Below are 20097 nucleotides of genomic sequence, written 5' to 3' on the forward strand. Positions count from 1 at the left end.
CCACTTTAGTGTTGATGTTAGTGTGGCTGGTACCAGGGTTTTCTTTTCAGTAAAGACATGATTCGTTTTAGTAGTGCAGCAGACAAACCAAATGTGTGCATTAGGATAAAAACAAATGAAGCTCTTTTTAAATGTTTGATGTTTCACATTTGGTTTAATCACTAGGGACACCCATTAATACACCCGCTATTAAATAGTAAATCCTAACAAATTAATAAAGAGTGATGTTTAAGCTGTAGAGTCCTGCTGGCATATTCCATATTCCAATAACAAACTGGTTGAATTGACCCAAGCTGATCCTCCTGTTACCAGCAGTAGCAGGGCAGGTGTGAATCCCAGGCTCTGTGTAAGAAGGTCTGTTGAAGCTGATCGCAACAGTTTTTTGGGTGATTTCTGGGAAAAAAAAAAAAAAAAGCAATATAAGAAACAACTACAGCATTTTTGAGAATTCTCCATCAGAAAAAAAGCCAACAAACTGGAATAATAGTTTGTTTTTGGTTTTTTTAGGATTTCTTTAACTTTTTTTTTTTAGCCTCAAATTCAGGACTGAAAAAAGTTAGTCAAACAAAAAAAAAAAAAAGCTAAACTAATCTTGATTTTGTGTTTTGAAGCCTCTTCAGTGCTCATTCTGAACCCCAGTTCCAAGAGGCACGGATTGTTAAGTCAGCCGTCAGCATTTTTCACTGTGGAATGTGCACAGCCGGCGTGTGTTTCTCCACAGCAAGATTTACTCCCAATGCCTCCAGGAATGCAGCAAGAACCTCCACTGCCTTTCCTTGTCTTTTTGTAGGTTCTGGGGGCCAAAAACTAGATTTTGGTCAAATCTTGAAGACCCTCCTGTACAAGAAAAACGTTAATGTGTACGAACAAAGTGGGAAGCAGAGAGGGGAAAAAAAGGCAAAGAGCTTCACCTATTTTTGAACACCAAAGATGTTTAGAACTGGTGGGTTATCGGCCCCATTGTGGCAGGGTCGTAGGTCTTGCTGTTTTCGTTGCAGTAGCTGCGGAGTGCGAGGAAGTGAAATAGCCTGTTTTGTGTCGTTGGGTTTAAAGGTTGGGGGGGGTAAAGGTTGCACTGTTTTGTTTCTTCAGCGCTGCGTGGAACGAGGTGGAATTAGAGCAGTGCTGGCGAAGGGCCAGGCAGTGGGAGGGCTTGGCGGTTAGTATAGAAACAGGGTTTTTGCTAGTTGTATCTTTTTTTTTAAAGAGTAAGTTGCTTTAAATGCCACAATCCCTTCTATGGTGTGTGCAGTCATTGTGTTCTTATTTTCTTATTGTAATTGGAGAGAGAGAATAATATATGAATGGGTATAAAATGTATTGCACTTTTTGTATTTTAGCAATGGAATGGGGACTGCACTTAGAAATTGTTATCAAGGAAGACAGAGCTGCTGTAACCAATCTGACCCTTGGACCCTGCATGAGAGAGAGAGAGAAGGCAGGGCTGTCTGTAACATGAACCCGTCAGCACTGATGAGGGAGCAGATATGGCCGCATTATAGCTGTGCTGTGGAGGGGTGGGGTTGGACAAATATGGGTTTTGATGGTGCAGTTCTGGCTGTTCTATTCAGATGCCCACCTGTAGCAGATTATTATTTTCTTTCAAATGGATATAATTCCCAAAGAGGTTGGATATTTATAGAGGAGTGTTTTTTTTCTGACCTCATTTGAAGGTGGCACAGGCATTTTATTTTATGAATCAAATGATTCATCTTCTTACAATTGAACCATGTTGGAAAGGATCGTACATGTGGCCCTTGGATTGGCTCAGGTGTCGTCCCCCTCCCCCCCACCCACCTCCCTCCCCTCCCCCAGCAATATCTGAGCCAAGAGAAAACAGGTTGGTTCATTGTTTAGGCATGCATTTGAATCGGTAAGTGATTTTAGAGTTCAATCATCAAGGCTTATATAAAACTGCAGCAACCACAGTGCAGCGTGCATTATCTCGGGGACAGTATGTCCTGTGTCTTGCCCATTTGCTGATTTCAGTTTTCTTTATTGCCCGCTGCAGACATTTATCCTAGCCTAATGATCCGAGATTACATACAGCGGTAAAATAATTCTATCTGCTGTTAGAAAGATTCGACGCAGACTTTACATTGTAAGTTGCTTGCTCAGAATTTTTGATACTGTTCAGGGTCATGGTTAAATGAAGAAGCCTTTTTCTGGTGTGTGTAGCCTGGAATGTGACTTGTACTTGGCTTATAAAACTGCATTTTTGTGGGCGGTTTTATGTATTTTTCCCTCCCTCGTACTATCCAATTAATTAGGCCTACATTTTTTTTTTTTTTTTTTTTTTTTTTTTGATAATTCATGCTCGCAAGCTTCTTGCGTCATCTCATTTTAGTGATGTGAAGAAAGTAACAGCCTTGTTTTACATAAACCAAACATCCTAATGCAAACAGACCTTTTGCTGTAAACATTAATATAGTTTATGTGAGCATCGAGCCACACCGTTCTTCCTGTATACAGGATGGACAGTCAAAGGATGGCTGGTATGACATTGAAGCTTCATGGTTCCATTAAGGTGTCCTACTGTTAAAGCATCACCAGGTATTACGAAGCTCAGTACAGTACAGTGGGCCAGTTTCTCGAAACATTTTCTTCCAAATCACCATTAGCACAATACCTGAAAGACATTGCATTTCCAAAACTAATAGCAACCCACTCAAGTCCACTACGAGCCCCTAAGTTAATGAAATGTCTGGAAATCTTTCTGGTTTGGCAACACGTGTGGGTGCGTTTTGCCCTTTCTGAAGAAGTTGTGTTCATAGAGTTACCAGATCATGTATCACGACAGGGGTCACTCCTACTCGGAGTTGCTTTTTCAGCAGGTGTTCAATAAATCGATTCAGTAACATGTTGATTTCAAAACAAGAAAAACTGTGCATCACTCAGTTGACAATTGATTACCAATCGATGGCAATTAAGTTCTGCATTGAGTGTTTTAAAAGCCGATTGGAAGATTGCTTTCCTCATCCAGGACACTGGTGTTTGTGGCCTTTGTACACCAGTACGGCAGTCTCTCTACCTACTTTGCAGCTATGCCAGGTTAAGGGTTACCATTGTGTGTGAAGCTTGACTACATCGCTCTCTAGTGGTGAACGATGTATAATACATGGCTGAAACTGAAGCAAAATGTAACCAATCAGCTGTTTTCCTGATTTGAAGGACGTGCTGTGGAATCAGGAACACACTTTGACCTCTCAGATTCTGCTGAGGTGGGATGCAAGCCTGTACAAGCAAGAAAACATATAGAACGAACTCTTTACTTCAAGAGTTCAGTGGATAGTCAAGGAAGCCTTTTGCATATCTGCCTATTGTGCATCGAGAGAGAGAGAGAGCTCTTGAAAGTACAGGTTGCCTGCTGCCTTATCAAATTAAGGCATCTGGAGAGATAAGCAAATGCACTTGAAATGGAAAGCCATTGAATTGGTGGCTGGAACTTGCTGAGTTGTGCAGTTCTGTTCACAATTAGAAAGCTGCACTGCGTTTGTTTCGGTTCATTAGGAGGGATTTGGAGGGGCACGAATTTGCCCAAGCCATAATCCAGTTTTCCAACAGCTTTTCTTTCTTTCCTTGGGCTTCAGCTGTTTTAGAGAAAAAAAAAAAACATTTCATGAATTTTAAATGGACAGGCTGTAATATTTGCACTCAAAGGCGCATGGGATCAGTTTTTTGTCTTGTGATCTGCGGTGCTCGGAATAAAAATGTGTGTACGGTCCAGGATTGCTCCCGTTGAGTAGATACAGCTGTCACTTGGAGCCCAGCTGTGGTTGCTAAAGAGCAAAATTTGCTTATCAAAGAGAAAAATTCTGATCTACTTCAAAAGCCTATCATTTTATTTAATACCCACTGACTCGTGAAATGCACAGTAGTGCTGTGAAAATGTTCTTGCAAAAAAGAAAAGATAGAAAAGCATGCCAAAACACTGGCACTTGGCAGTGGGGAGAGATGTGGCCGAGCACTCCTCCGTGAATTTGGTTAGAGAAACAAGACCAAATAAAGAAATAGTCCTATTTATAATGCAATTCCACCGCGAATGCTGGAAGTTCCTGGAGACGAGGTTGTTTCATCTGGATGTACTGCAACAGTATAAATAAACGTAAATAAATACATTCATAATTAAAGCTTTCTACAGCACTAAACAAGATTGGTTTGGTAGACACCCACACAGCTGCAGGAAAATAATTGGACTTTTAAACAAACAAAAAAAATATGAAATGTCCCTGTGGGACCCACAATGATGCCTATCTTAGAGAAATGTTAATAGAAACATGCAATTATTATTATGCATGCAGCGAGGAATGGAAGGGTTGTTATCTTGTGGAAAACGGTCAAGCCAAATCCTTAAATGAAATAGAGGAAGCACTGATAACAGTTCTGTGTTTTAATACACTGCTCTTGCTGGCTGTCAAGGTTAACTAAAAGCATTTGTACAATGGCTTGTACTTGCGTGTACATACAGCTATGAACCAAATGTTTTGCATCGCCCTGTGGAATCAACTAATTTTGCTTCATAAAGTTGCATAAACCTGCTGAAATACATTAACATATTGAATTGCATACCACTTTGTAGCTTTCCATGTACTTAACGAAAAACTGAAGGAAAAAAGGAAATGTGACATGTGAAATCTAGCATGAAATATTGTGCTACTGTTATGGCTTACTGTAGACACTTTGCAATATCATTTTGTAGTTTCATTTGATTACTTATTTTTAAATGGTCTCAATCCTAAAATTCTAGGTGAATAAAAGCTTTTGGCTATAGCTGTACATATCTTGGTCAGAATCTAGAGCACTGATCATCCAATTGCCATCCTAGGGGTGTAGCTCGCTGACCTGATTGGTTTGGTAGACACCCACAGAGCTGTGTGGTGAAGGAAAATAATTGGTTGGTTTTTTTTTTTTTCAGACTGTCCAATTATGTTTTCTTTCTCGTCCCCGCACAGCACAGACATTCTGAGGGCGTGTGAGCGTCCTCCGATCTCACAAGCCTAAAGATAGAATCGCCGAGCAATCCAAAGCAGAGGTGGGCGGGACTACCGATCCCAGAGAACAGCGACCAGCCCTGCCTCTTATCCACTCTGAATGTGTCTGGCCACAGGGGTTCGCTGTTGTGTGATGAGGAGAAGCAATCCCGGCCGGTTCCCATCCCTCACCCCGGGAGCTTCGGAGGCAATGTGACACCCCCCTCAGGGTCCCCAGCCAAGTTCAGCCTCTTTGCACAGCCTGTATGCGAACTGACATCGTCCAAGTTGTGCGACTCATCCTGCACTCCCAGCGGCAGCGTTTTAACTGGATGAGCCACTCTGGGACCCCCTATAATTGGACATTAATTAGAGAAAATTAATAATTGTACAAAAAAAGCTGTTCTGTAAAGCATGGTCAAAATACTGTGCTGAACAATTCTCTTTGAAAACCACTATTTAAAAAAAAAAAAAAAAAAAAAAAGCAGACTCTGACATTAGAATCTCTTTCATATCTATCATGTGGATTTGGGTCAAGGGGCTGCCATGGAAACCACTTAGTGAGTAAAGGGCCAGTACAGTGCATCTTTGTAACAGCATGGGTATAATATAATCTAAGTGACAAGGGCAGCGGTATTGGGAAAACTGGCCCCCTTGCAACTGCAAGCGAGCCTCTCAACCACTGCACAAAAGAGAAGCTCTAGGGCATTGAACTTCATCTCTCCTGCAGGAGCCTTACTCAAAGTTTACTACAGTAAAAGCATAGCAACATGCATTGTTTAAACATGGAAAAAGTATGGAGAAAATTGCTAATTTACTGTGGTAAACTTTTTATAAGGGAGGTTGAAATCAAGTGCAACAAACACGGCACTACAACGGCACAACGCAGGGTTGCAGTGCTTTATACTTGTCAGATTATTGGAATTGCATTTAGCAGCTCACGGCCGGACGGTGCTGTGATGGATCGCTGAGATCTAAGAGTTAGCCTCTTAAGAGGACAAGCTTCATGGAGGGGAGAGAGCTGGATCCAAGCTGGAAATGAAAAAGCAGCATTCTGGACTCTGCCCTCCACCACCGAGCTGCCTTTGATGAATTATAGATGAAGGGGGCAGGAGCAACAGCAGTGCTCTGGGGTCTTCATCTTGACGTTTAAAAACCATTCTGTGTTATTAGCTGACACGCGTGCCTTTAGGGGAATGCGCTGACGCTTGGAAGTGTGTGCTCCCACTGTGAAATTCTCTTACGTCAAGAGGATTAACAGAAACATGAGTCCTCAAAAATGAAGGCTTCTTTCCCTCGTCTGTATTTTCTTTATAGACTTTGCTGTACAAGATAACAAATTAATAGATATTATTCCTAAATGTGAATACCCCCAATGACCTATTGTTTGAAATATAAAAATATATAGAATACCATTCTAATAGCACTATAGTAACAAAAAAAAAAAAAAGAGAAAATTGCTATATTTCTGACAAATACTGAGGTAGCAACTACACTCAGACAGTGCTTCAGTAGCATTCCAGCGTGGCTTTAGATTTTCCTTCAGACCTGTTAAAAGTGTACATTGGGATACTTAAAGCTGTATCTGGCTCAGGAGCCATCCACTGGTCAGCCCTGGCTTAATGGAAAGTTACATATCCGAATAAGCTGTACCTAAGTTTGACCTCTGGGTGGTACTGTGTCAGCGTTTCAAATACAGTATTTCAAGAGAGGATGGGACGTCAGAATTCGGGAATACATGCATTTCCTGAGCTGCTTCAAGGGTTACGGAACAGCAGCTTGTTTTGATGTAGACTGGGTCAATACCTCAATGTCGGGAGCACTAGGGGGGGTCTTTGTGACAGAGGGGAATCCAGGAGGGTTTAAAGACCAGGCTGTTTAAAGACACTGCTTGAAGCCGTCTGCAGCCTTGCTTTCACGACTCAGCAGGGAAAATTTTGCGCTTTGTGATCCAAAAAGCAGCCTTTTTGCATAGAATTGGATTAAAGGATTGACCTAAGTCCAGGGTATCCTAACATTTTCCAACATGTTGCAATTTTAATTTGTACCCCTCCCAGCGCAAAACTAGCGCAGGCACATTGAAGGACCTCCTAATTGCATGTGTATGAAATCAAGACTATAGCCAATTGCAATCTGAAACATCTAGAAGAGGTTTGGGTTGTATGATAAAAAGTTTGTGCAGATTGGGGCACAATCAGTTATCGGGTTCATGGGCTGCAGCTCATAAAGATCCTTTTTTTTTTTTTTTTTTTTTTTTTTGAGGACCCATAAACCTTCACAATTTTAAGCTAGTGATATTTAAAACTGCAGTCAACACTTCTCTTGCACAGTGGATTGAGATCAGAGAATTGTGGTAGCTGTGAAAGATACCTGAAGTCTGTGGTCATGCTCTTAAAACAGTTGTTGCGTGGCAGATCGGTGCATCATTGTTTTCTCAGATCTGTTTTGACTTGCATTACCTTCTGGGGGTGTTATTATTCAAACTAAAATGGGAGGTAATGCAACATCAACTATGATTGGCTGACATACAGCATTGGGTTACCTTGGAAACATTAGAACTGGTAGAAGTCATGTTCAGGCCATTCATTCAAAGGCGTCCATTCTTTAATATCTTCCTTTCTCCCCCGTTTTCAAAGATCTTGTATGAAGACTTTTTTTAAACCATAATCATCTGAGATCTGAATCACATTAAAGGGGACTGTGAGTTGTAATGTACAGAGAGGGTTTGACCTTAAGCATATTGTATAAAGTTATCCACAGGCTGTCAAAAACGTGTTCTTCATTTATTTAAAATTGAGGGTGGTGGTATCTGACCGAAGACCAGGTGTAAACTAGCAGAGCTGCACAAAGCGATTTCGTTGATTTAGTCGGATAATTTCTCCACAGGTGAGGGTCATCTGTGTTTATTGGACTTGTTTATAGAAACACCTGCTTGGATTTGTGTGGACTGCTGTTCTCCAGTTCCAAAAAAGAAAACGGCAACCGTCACAACTCCAAGCAATTTTTTCTTTACTTGTTTCACTCAGAATGGTAAATTAGCCCAATCAACATCAATGACCCTCACCTGTGGAGCGCTTACCAGAGTAATTGTTTCGTGCAGCACTACGCGCCAATGAAGTCATTCACCGCTCAATATGGACTAAATAGGGCTCTCTCTTAGTCTGTGTTGAAGTCGTAATATTTTCAGATACTGTCTTCGTTTCTTTCAAATGGGTTGGCCAGCTCTGCACAACAGTACAGTCCAGTGAGCTTGATAATGGTGAGGACGATCAATGCTGGAGCGCAGTGTGATATGTCTATTCTTGCACACTGAAGGTGATCTACAATATCCGTTTTATCAATTATGCTAATGGACAGTAAAAAACAAACTTCAAACAAGATAGTAAGAGTCGATTGAAGTCGGCAAGTCTCACATTGAACTACTTTTTAAAATATTCAATACATTGGTGATTCCATGAGAGAAATATATATTCCATGCAGTGTGTGATAATATGTTGCTGTTGGTTACCATTGTAATGTATAATTGTAAGGAAATGTTTCTTTGCCCGTGAAGATTGTGTCATGTTTTGTTTATATTCCACATGTTGTATAATATTTGTGCAAATAATAACTTGCTAAACACCTGAGCTATTGTATAATGTTAGCTACAGCACAAATGAGAATCGAAGAAAGATTATCTCTACTGGTGTATTGTCTAATATTGAGTTCTCTTTAAAATGTGATTTCTGGGTGTTTTTTTTTTCCTTTATTCGTTTACGGTTCCGATAAAGGGAATGAATTGTGCCTTTTTGTCAACTTTTTTAGACTGGCTGTCTATGCATTGACAGGGACATTGAGCTTGTAGTCTCAGTAGTTCATGCTTTGAAGGACATGTGATGGTTTACTGCAGTCGTGGTTATCAATTTTATTACAGCAGTGACTAGTGCTTAATGTTTTAATGCATAATTTAAGATTGCGGTTTACAAAATTCAACGGGTGGGGTGTCCATTTTTAGATTCTAATTTTCAAATTTGGAGGTCTTCCAATCGGTGTGGTCTTAGAGCTCCACCTAGTGGTCAGTGTGTGAAGACCTTGAACAGTTTGCCGCTCTCTGTGTTGCAGATGCACTCTGTGCTTTTGATGTGACCTTCTGAAATGAATTAAGGCTCAGTGCATGGATTTACTGCGGCTTTTTAACAGATGGAGAATATAAAAAAGTGTGTGTGCGTGTGCGTGTAACTTATTGCATAAGTATTTTCTTAGTCCAGCTGAATCACTGGAACACTTAGTGGTAGTGACTGTGCATGAGAACGAAAATATGTAACCTCCATTAATTTCAGCCAGCTTCTGTCTGAGTCATCTGGTTCAAGAGACCAATACTAAACTCTCTTTACTGTAAAACCGAATGAACGTGATTGCTATCAACCTGTACTGGGGTCTTATCTAAAGTACCAGCAGAAAAGCATGAATGGACAGTTTCAGGACCATGTTTTCAAGCACTTTTGCTTGTGTAGCAGTTGTTGTGTTATTTGCCTTACTGTCGTGTCATCTGCACTTGCAGTGCTGTTTCAAAGTCACGTTCAGAGCTGCCTCCACCCATAACGTTCTCATGCACATTACCGGCTCACCCACAGCTTCTGCAATTGTCAGCAGGGAGTAGAAGTAATAGATCAAATGGATAGATACATTGGCACAGTTGCTTGACACTTTAGATATTTGCTGAATACATCTGCAGGGTTCACATCAACATATTCCTATCTTACTGTTGTACATTTACAGCATGCTGCGAGCTTTGACATCGACATGACCATGCTTTCTGCACTAAGACAGCCCTGGGATAACTCCCCTAGATAGTTGCAATGTCAGAAGTGAAAAGAAATTGATGTACTGCATACATATTGGTAGTATATTAGGTTTGATTTGGTTTTGAGTGGATTTCTTGTATTAGAGACATCTGCTGTTTTGAGTAATCTTTCCTCGACCTGAATGTGGATTTCAGAAATCTATATCTCTGTACACTTTTTATCGTCATCGCGATGCACACTTCATTTCCCATATGTCTGGTGCTGGTTCAAGTTGTCAGTTCTGTAGTACCACAGGTTTCCAAAGTACACTGTGAAGCAATGTTTTTTACATTGAAAGTCAAAACGTAGTTTAGCAATAAACCGCCTTCAACATCTTTCACATCCAAAACTGTGCTGGCGCTACCATTTCATCTCCTGGTTGTATAGGTGGTCGGAGGAACAGATAGCGTTCCCAGAGACATGCAGACTGGAGCAGAGCTGTGCTTGTGCTCCAGTAAAAATACTCTTGTTTCAGACAGTATGCTGTGTATTTCTCAATCTGGAAACTAGCCCTGCTTGCTCTTCTGCAGTGTGATGATAAATATACCGTAGGCAATTTTAGAGTTCTCAAAGTCAATGATAAGGTTTCCCCTGAAGTCCTGGGCATGTGTCATGTAGAAATTGCTGAATAGGGCAGTGGTTTTGTGTTGTGAATTTACTGTACAGCGTAATTACACCGTGTCCCCTGGCAGCCTTTATGAAAGGAAGCTGGGACTGCAGCAAGAATGGGTTCAGAATCTGTGCCATTCAGTAAACTTGCAGCATGCCATTGGATTTACAGGGGTTATGTTCAATTTCTTTCTTGCAGAATGTACTGCACAGTCTACCAAAGTGCACACAGCAAGTGAAATGATATTGATGCGTTCTTACAGGTTCACAGAAATCTTTAATAGATTTTATTAACAAAATAACATCAGGATCATAATCGTTAGTGGCCCATTATGGCATTCTCAATATTGGTCCAAAGCAAATAAATCATAATCGATGCTTAGTTGGAAGCACCAGATTCAATTGGTTTGTCGTCAGTGTTTGAAAGCCGTGGCTCCAGGGGTAAAATGCATAATAGTAATGTACTAACCTATTGAGCTAAAGCTCATTTAAACTGTCTCCCTTAACCGTATGCTTACAGGGATAGAAACTCCCATTGCATAGCAGTTTGATCCATTCCTGGTTTTATGATCTAATTTTACACCTGAGCTTAGTCCCTATACACCGTGGCTAATCAAGCTCCTAGTGAAACCTGGAATGGGTGAAACTGCTATGCAATAGGAGTCTTATTCCCATCCCTACAGTTACAATGGATGGTGAGCTGATATTGTAAGTGCAGATGCCATGAATTTTTTACAAAATGCAAAACATGTGATTGTGAAAAGTGACTTCCTCTTTTGCATGTTTTCTGTTCAGTTTTGGTTTGGCCTTAGCTCTGGGAGGAACATGGGCGTTTTGTTAACATTTTCAATATTCTACAAAGGTATTAAAACCAAGAATGGATCAAACTGCTGTACGATGGAAGTTTTGTTTCTCGCCATGAAAAGTATAATTTGTACTTCATCACAGCTTTAAAAAAAAAAAAACCTCTACCATATCAAATTACATACATGTACAGTACAGTGGGTGTAATTTTATTGCAGACCTCATTGATGCCCTTGTTTTCTTTGCATGATGCCTTCATTGAGAAATTGTTATGTAAACGGTCATTTTTCCCACCACATACATTGCAAGCTGTTTTGGTTCGAAGCAGTGTAATTGGAGTTGTCCACCAGTATTGCCACAGGCTTTGTATTTTAAAAATGAACGTGAATACCATATGCAAAAGTAATCATTTGCATCTAATTACCCACAACCAACGACCCCAGTAGCGCACAACAGAACTGGTGAACAGTTGAGACTACTGAAATGGGGTAGCACGTTTATTAATACAGTACGTTTGTTTGTGAGGTGGCTGAGGAAGCATGACTAAGCAAGTGGTTTTAATACGGAAGTTACATGTTTTGTTTCTATTTTAACAATCGCCAAACTAGAGGAGGCTACTAGCATAGGTTCTCCTTCAGGCATTGTACACCATTTGCGAGTGGGTGAGTGGGTGGGCTCGACGGGCAGGACAGGTGGGCAAGCTGAAGATGACATGGGAGGTCGTGACTGGGTGCTTTTGAAATGTGGAGTTTACTGTTTCGGACCAGACGCCGTTACCGTGAGGCAAGTCCTACTGTAAATTACTAAAATTTTGTATTGCTCTGTCATTATCCTAAAAGGGAATAGTGTAGGCAGACAGTCTGACGCTTCATATATGTAAATCTCAATAATTGATTTCTTATTTGTATTTTATTTATTAAAGTAGGTTGCCTCAAGTTAAATATCGAGACACTGTGGCTGACTAGCGTATGTAACGTGTGTCTGTGGCAGCAACTGGATCTGAAGAGAAGCCCCTGAACTGTAACCTTACCTTAACCTAGACTAAAAAAATAAAGAAACAGTATGAGCAGTTGAGTAAAAAGGTCATTTTATTTGTAGCAAGCACACAGAAAAGACATGCATTGTCGTGGTTGCAGTATGGTGCTGTGTAATCTAGAATAATGTTTCATCATGCCTTGTGTACTGACTTGTGTTTCCTCAACCTTATCACAGGATAAAACAGACATAACTTGGGTAGAGAAGGACTTTGCCAATATAGCTGCCACGGTAAGATCTATAAATACTGTATATATTGTGGCAGGGCAAATCCCTGCCTGTAGATAAATGTGTTGGTGGCTGGCAGGGATAGGGTTAATTTCTGTCCCTGCCAGATAAGTGTGTGTGTTTGCAAGCCACAGGTGTAATTAGTTTATTTAATTTGATTACCTGTTTTATTGTTTTATAATTGAATTAGTGTCACCTGCCTGGGATTAACAGGCAGGCATCTAAACAGGGTAATGTGTTTGTTCAGGGCAGCCTGCAGTTTGTGAGAAGGGAAGAGGCTGTCAGTATTGAGGAAAGAGTATTAAAAGTATTAGTTTTAAGGGCTGTTCAAAGTTTAGTTAGTACTCCAGAGTTAGGCGCTTGATTTTTCTTTTATTTCTGTAAATAGTAAAAACAGCACAAGTGCTTAAAAAATCTTTAGTTTTTTATGTCTGGGTCTGTGTAAAAGGGGCATACGAACCTTAAATTTAGTGAAATCTTTCATCTATCTATCTATCTCTCCATATATACTGTGTGTGTGTGTGTGTGTGTGTGTGTGTGTGTATATAGATAGATAGATGAAATAGCAGCATTATCAGGTTGTGCTGCTGCTCTTGTATGCGCAGGCTGTGAGTAGGCTTCACAAACCCAATGCAAATACAATACTGCAAAAGAGAAAACATTAACCCGTTTCCCTGTTTTAAAGGCGAAATGAAATGCATAAATAAAAAGAAAAGCACTCGTCCGCTTGGAGGATTTATTTTTCTCGACTGCACATAGACTGGTTCGCTTTGAGAGGGTCGGTAACATGTTCTGGCTGTCACAGTAATTTAAGGAAAACCTGAACAGTTTATAGCCTCACACTTAAAGCTACTACACCCTGCAGACTTTTCTGTTATTCCACGTACTGTACAATCCATGCAAATAACTCTTGTTAGCTTTAAATCCAGTCAGTAAAAAGAGCCGGCATAATGTGGGGTTGGTATTTAAAAACGCCAGATGCAGCAACGTAGTTCCCTTAAGATAGGCATTGTATGTATTGCAAACATATTCACGTGGCCTAGACCTTACAAGTTAGTTAAAGTTTTTATCAAACTTTGACCATGAACCATCGTTGTCTTGATCTCAAACTGCGCCTAGGATCTGTGGTTTCATAACACTGAAGTAAAAAACAGGGGTAGAACTTTCTTCACTTAAACCTTTGAAAATGAGGCCCAGGGCCCTTTCCCTCCATAGTTAGTGCTATAGCAGTGTGCATTGCCACCAGCTGTCTAACAGAGTCCTCCAGCAGGGGGCAGGCTTGTGTACAGTACGTGCTGCTCTGGAAAGGAAACTGTCTTACTCCTTCAGCCCTTGATCGATATGTGTTTCAGCTTCACCTGGGATTGCAGTACAGTGCTGTGATCTGTAGTTCCTCTGTAATGCTTTGTAACAAGCACACGTCCTCCTGTCTGTGGTGTGTCTAGACCAGGGCTTTTCAAACTCGATCCTGTGTCTGCTGGTTTTCATTGCAACCAGACTCTCAATTACTTATCTAGACCCTTAATTGAACTGGTCATTTGCTTAATTAGACCTTTTTACTTGTTTTCAGCTCTTAAGCAGTTGCAGTTTGAGTTACTTGTCAAATGTTACAGCTAACTTGAAATATGTAACTGTTAAAGAGCTGAAAACAAGTGTAAAGGTCTAATTAAGCAAATGAAGCCCTGGTCTAGACTAGTGCAGGAGTGGCCAACCCATGTTCCTGGAGAGCCTGAATCCTGCAGGTTTTGTAGGTAGCTCTAAATCATCAATCGCTAAATACCTGGAACAAACAGTAATTCTGACCAATTAAGCCCAATCATTAAGTCAATTACATCATTAAGAGGCTGGGGTAAAACAAAAACCAGGACACCCCAAGGCTCTCCAGGACCAGGGTTGGCCACCCCTGCTCTAGAGTTTAAAGAGATACACTACACTCTAAAGCTACGAAGAAGCAAAGTGAACTGCTGTTGGTAAATGTTTTGGCTAATGCTTTAGTTCGTGTAAGCGTTACGCTGCATTACTACTTCATTTCATCACCCGATACCCTGCCCAGCTAAGCCACAGCAGAATTTTTTCAAGTGTTTTACAGCTCCGGGGATTTACTCAGGGTAAATCCCCTGGATTGCACCACCCATCTGTCCTTGTTCTGGGATCACCTCTAAATAAGCATGGTTGATGCAATAGGATTCCCTGGTGCTATAAAATCCAACTAGTGGTTTATCGGAGCGCTGTAGTTGGATCAAATCAGCCTCTTAGTTTCTTCAAATTTTTTTGGCACAGAAAAATAATATTGCTGTGTGTTTTTTTGTGTTTGCTATTGGGGAGTTGTTCACGTTTTGGAGGGTGGAGAATGAAAGTGTTTTGACGGATGTGGCTCTGTTCATTGCGAAGCTGTGTGTGTCTCTTCACAGGTTTATTATTTAGGTCATAAACTTGCACCATCTGCTGTTGCTTCTTCCTTCCCATGTGCACTTGGTAAAGAGATGCCTGGTGAATTTGTTGTGGGATTTGTTTTTTAAATTGGGTGCTGGGGATGACAAGGCTGCCCTCTGGGGAGAGGGGCTGCAGGGCTGGCAGGGAGGGAGTGATGGAAAAAGAAAAGCGGAAGTTTAAAGTCAGACGGTCTTTCATTTTCTACCTGTTCAAGAAACCTCCGTCCAAGCCTGTAAGCAACACCCCAGAGACTGACCGCATCCCGGAGCCTGACAACATTGAGAACCCGGTTAGTCAAAAGAGACAGAAATCGGTTTGAGTTGATTGGGAGCGGTAAGGGGCATGCTTTAACATGTAAGCTAAAACTTATCAGAAAGTGGGGTCCTAATTTACAAAGCTTTAACTGAAATTGAAATTAGCTTTTGCTGATTTTTTTTTTTTTTCAAAAACAAAAAAATTGTATTCCTAAAACTTTTAGACTTTTTTTTTTTTTTAACAGTACACTGGCAGTACAGAACCGTTTTCATGCATATCAAAATGTATTTTTATTCATAAGATTACTGTTTAAATCATGAGGTAAAAGCTTCATGCAAAGGGTCCAAATTCAAGTAAACAAAAGTAATTTTGAAATATTTATTTACTGACGTAGTGTTTTTAAGCTGTGGCTGTTGACTGGAACTGCGTATTTTAAAAGATGTTCAAATTTGTCGTGGTTTGAATAAATCATTATAAAAGCTAAATGTAAAGCAAATGTACCCCAGTGAATGCAGGAAGCCCATTTTTAAATTAAAAATGAATTTGAATTCCTAATCTGTGAGTGTTAACATTTCTGGATGAATTGTAAGTCATGGCACAGTATATTATGCATATTATTAACTGCAAACTTGCCATTATCCACTTCATTTTATAGATTATGAATGAACAAAACTCATGAGCTTTTTACAAAGTGTTTGCACAGCTGAAACCTTTTGTACTAGAAACCAGCAGCAGGCTACTGTAAACAGTTTGAATAATTCACCGAAAAGGACATTAATAAATACGACTGGGTTTTCTTTGATTTATTTTTCAGGGCTCGCAATGTTTTAACAGAGTGCAAAGGACCTTTTTTAAGGACCATCAGAATTTTTTTACGAGTGCCTCTCTCGCTGCTTACAAAAAGAAATCCTCAAAACTAAAAGTTTCAACCAAATTCCTATCTGGGTTGTCAAGTCCTGCAAGGTTATTCTACTGTACATATTTTGAGACAGTTGCTTTCAGCATAATTCTGTGATTTTGTGAGGATGGAACATTAATGCATTTAACAAAGTACTTTACTGGTCTTAACTGGTGTTGTGTTGCATGAATTAATACATGTACTTACAAGAGTTTGTACAGTGTAGTGAATGTACCTCTATTTGGAATCTCAAAAAAATATTTACTAGCACGCTATACTGTATAAAGGCAGTCTTGATCAAAGGCATTGCTGTATCATCATACATGAAAACATCATTCATAAAAACAACTGCTCATGGGACTGTTTAAAGCTGTGGGGCATGTCTGTATTGTACAGTTAAATCTGAATGAACTGGACATCTGTGTCTGCTTATTCGGGATGCCTGTGTCCTCTACTTGTACTGGCAAGTGGTAGGAAAACATTTTGGGGGTGTCCTTTCTTGTCATTGCAAACCGTGCTTGCTTCAGGTGAGCGTGCATCCACGCTTTTACTGGGAATTGTTACTGTAGGCAAGGGGTCTGTTTCATTCAACAGGTTTGATTGCTGTTTTAATGTGAGAAAAAAAAACACACACAACTTATAGTGTGTAGGTGCTGAACAGCACAGTATTTAAGTGTGTTTAGGCATCACTTCTCATATTGAAGCTCTTTATTTAATGCTCTTTTGTAATATTCTATTTCTAGAGCAAGCCATATCCTTTTTAACAGTAAACAGCTCGTATTTACCAGAGCCAGCATGTTCCTGTTTTCGGTTTCTGTTGCAGTTGTATTTGCATGAGCTCCTCGTCAGTGCGCTCTGGTGCAGGTGTATCAATGCAAGACAAAGAAATTAAACCAGTGAGGCAGCGCTCAGCTGTTTAAAGAGTACTGCTGGTAACGTCCTGAAGTCATTCTGAATGCTTCTGGTTTTCTTTGCTCCCTTATTGGGTTGTCAGTCTTCCCTAAATCTGCCTTTACCTTGCTCTTAGCTTGCTTGTCTGGGGTGTCTTGGGTGTCTGGGAATAAAAACCCTTTCTAATCCATTCAGATCATGTTACACTGTGACCTTTTCAATTCCACACAGAGTAGGTGGGGCTGACAGAGTTCAAAGGTTGTGATGTTACATGATTTGAATGGAATGAGGAAGTCTAGTCCTGGCATGTAGGATTCTACAGACAAGCTCAAAGACAGATAATGGCCAAATTAGAGGAAAGTAGTAATAACTTTTAATATTGGAGCAGCAGAACCACTAAATGATTACAACCATCATAAAATAGGAAGGGGAAAATAAAACAGCAATTTAAATTGAAGGTACTTTTTTTTTTTTTAAGGAAGGCTACATTGAGGGATTACTGCTTTCCTTCTATTTGTTCTACACATGTAATTCACACCTGGGCTTCACACTTCAATGCAGCCCATAGCAAACTACCACTAGAGTCTCCAGTAACTCAAATTAAATGATTTTTTAAGCACTTGTTTCAAAGGGTTTTCCACAAACCACCAGTCTCTCTCTAGCAGACCTGGTCTATCAAGCAGCCGGCTTACAGTATCTCAAGTGTTCTGTGCATTGGTGATTTTATTGAGCGGAGTAAAGTGTAGCAAATAATAACTTGAACTAGTTCTCAGACGCTGTGTCTGTGCCGAGGAAGAGAAGAGAGCTATTTGAGATGTGGTGTGTTAAATGTGCGTGTTCATTCTGTGAGAGTCCTAGCACAGAAGATGTTTATCGAGTTTTGGTTTCTCACTGTGCGTAAACAAAGGGCCTCAGGTATGTGGGCGATTTTGTGGAAATGGGTCTCTGGTTTGTATCTTACCTCAAAGTCAAATATGGTTCCACTACATACAACAGTCTTATTAATAGTGGAAATGTAGAATGCGTGCAAGTTTTTATTAAATTTAGCGCTACCCAAGTGGTTACCAGCTTTCCAAATTCGTTTAATTTGCTTTTAATCCTAGGGTTTAAACATTTAAGAAACTAAACCCCTCTTTGCATGTAACCGGGCAAGGCAAGCATGTGCGCGTGTCACTTTGGTCCCTGAGTCTTTTCGTTTTGCCGTTGTGCGCTGAATGTATTCACTGATTTTTTTTATTGCAGGATGATGGCGTTATCAAAGAGATCAACATCACCCACCATGTCAAGGAGGGCTCGGAAAAGGCGGACCCTTCTCAGTTTGAGCTACTTAAAGTCTTGGGTCAGGGATCCTTCGGAAAGGTGAGCCCCCCCCCCCACCCACACATATTGAGGTCTGACTGTGGCAGAATTACAGTAAATACCACAGCCCATTACATATCAGACATGGAATGAACCATTTTATTTGGTGGGAGGAAAGAAACCAATAAAGATTCTCCTCTCACTTTGACTAATGATTTAGCCCTGTGTAGAGGTGCTGTTATTTTAGTGACACGTGATTTTTCTTTTCTTAAGGCCTGCATTGATTTGATAAATGGAATTTTGAGTTTGGATATTTTTTTATTTTTTTTATTATTCCAGCAGTCCTGCTCTCTGTTGGTTGTTCCACTCCAGTTCAATCCAGGTGGTTAATTGTTTCATCAAACCTCGGTGGCCAATTAAGCTATCAGTCACCTGGCTGGAGCAAGGCTTGCAATCGCTGGCGTTTTTATCTCCAGTCAGAAGTGTGAGGTCAAGATTTATAATGTAGATGCAATGAAACTGGTCAGCAATTTTTTTAAGCCGCTCTGACTGAACCAAATAGATTTAAATCTAATAAACTGCAGGTTGGAAAATTGAACATTTTACTGTATGTTGCATGATCGGGGCATCCTTATTTTTCCATAATTTCGACATTTAAAAGTTTAAAAGCATGTATTTCAGAAACCGATAAGCAGTCCAGCAGTGGTGAGGGGGTGGAGAATAACGACACTTGTATTTTTTTCAGAATGGATTTGTTTGAATATGCAAATCTCTGCTGATTTTTTTTACAGAGGAGTAAAATGCACTTATCTTGCAAAACAACAGAGAAAATTGTTTTTTTTTTAGAGTGCAGTTTGAAATTGAAAGCTCCCTGAATGAGATGAGCTACTTTCACCGTTCATTTCTTGACAGTGATTTAGTGTATAAATTAAGCAAATTAAATGTTCTGAATTCAAAGTGTTTTCTCCCAAAAGAGAGAACTTTTAGTCCTGTTGTTTTACAGTACCACTTAAAATCTGAAGACAAAGATCTTTGAGTTTGCCTCTTATTATTTTCCTACTGAAAAGAAACAGTTCTATGTGTGGGAGGCATTTTATAACATTTTCCTTGTTTGCTTGTTAATGCTGGGAGTTCAGTAAATTAGTGTTTCAAATTACAAATTAGTGTAAATTAGTAATAGTTTCATATTCATAACTTGTTCATCCGTAACTTGAAATACTCACTCACATTTAATTTGAGGAAACTAAAAGGTTAATTTGATGCAATCAAGGGTATGGAAATAAGACTCCCATTCCAGGTTTTTATACAAGCTTGATTAGCCACAGTGTACAGGTAACAAGCTGAGAGATGTCTTATTAAACTCACAGTAGAACCAGGTATGACTCAAACTGCTATACAATGGGTCTTCCCATCCCTGGTATCAAGGGTGGTGGCCCCCTTCCAACTGTAGCTTATCCTATTGAGGTGGGTTGATCGAATCCTCGAAATCAAGTTGACAAAACTTTTGGCTTGTGCCAGAAGCTTTACACCTACTCTTAAAACAAACAGCACAGGGATCTGTGCAGTACATGCTGGAATTCATTGATGCCAAGAAAAAACAATTCCTATAAACGCATATTCATTTAGTTGCTTTTAATTCAGCTCGATTATTTATTTATTTTTTTAATAGTGTGATGCGCATGCCTGTTGTTTATGCCCGCTACTCCACACTAAAACGGAGTTGAACAACAGCAAACGACTGTATACATACAATCCAAGTGACATTTGTACACTTTTTTTTCTGTGATTCCAGATTTCAGCCCTCAGTGTCTTCTTGTTTATACATATTCTCTCTCTTATGTACTGTTTTCCA

General features: G+C 40.0%; 1 protein-coding gene across 4 annotated transcripts in view; it reads left to right on the plus strand.

The window, feature by feature from the left end:
* The window catches only part of LOC121303256 (ribosomal protein S6 kinase alpha-1), a 52745-nt gene that overhangs the window by 16053 nt on the left and 16595 nt on the right, over window positions 1-20097 (plus strand). The window contains exons 1-3 of one of the 4 annotated variants that reach the window (XM_041233837.1): window positions 11797-11989; window positions 12419-12472; window positions 18189-18305. In XM_041233837.1, coding sequence (XP_041089771.1) covers window positions 11948-11989; window positions 12419-12472; window positions 18189-18305 — 213 coding nt within the window. In that variant the 5' untranslated portion in view covers window positions 11797-11947. Of the gene's footprint in view, window positions 1-11796; window positions 11990-12418; window positions 12473-14874; window positions 15192-18188; window positions 18306-20097 lie in introns of those variants that run through there. The other 3 variants (XM_041233835.1, XM_041233834.1, XM_041233836.1) reach the window with 3 other exon arrangements.

This window comes from Polyodon spathula, chromosome 32, assembly GCF_017654505.1.
Source record: "Polyodon spathula isolate WHYD16114869_AA chromosome 32, ASM1765450v1, whole genome shotgun sequence".
NCBI lineage: Eukaryota > Metazoa > Chordata > Actinopteri > Acipenseriformes > Polyodontidae > Polyodon > Polyodon spathula.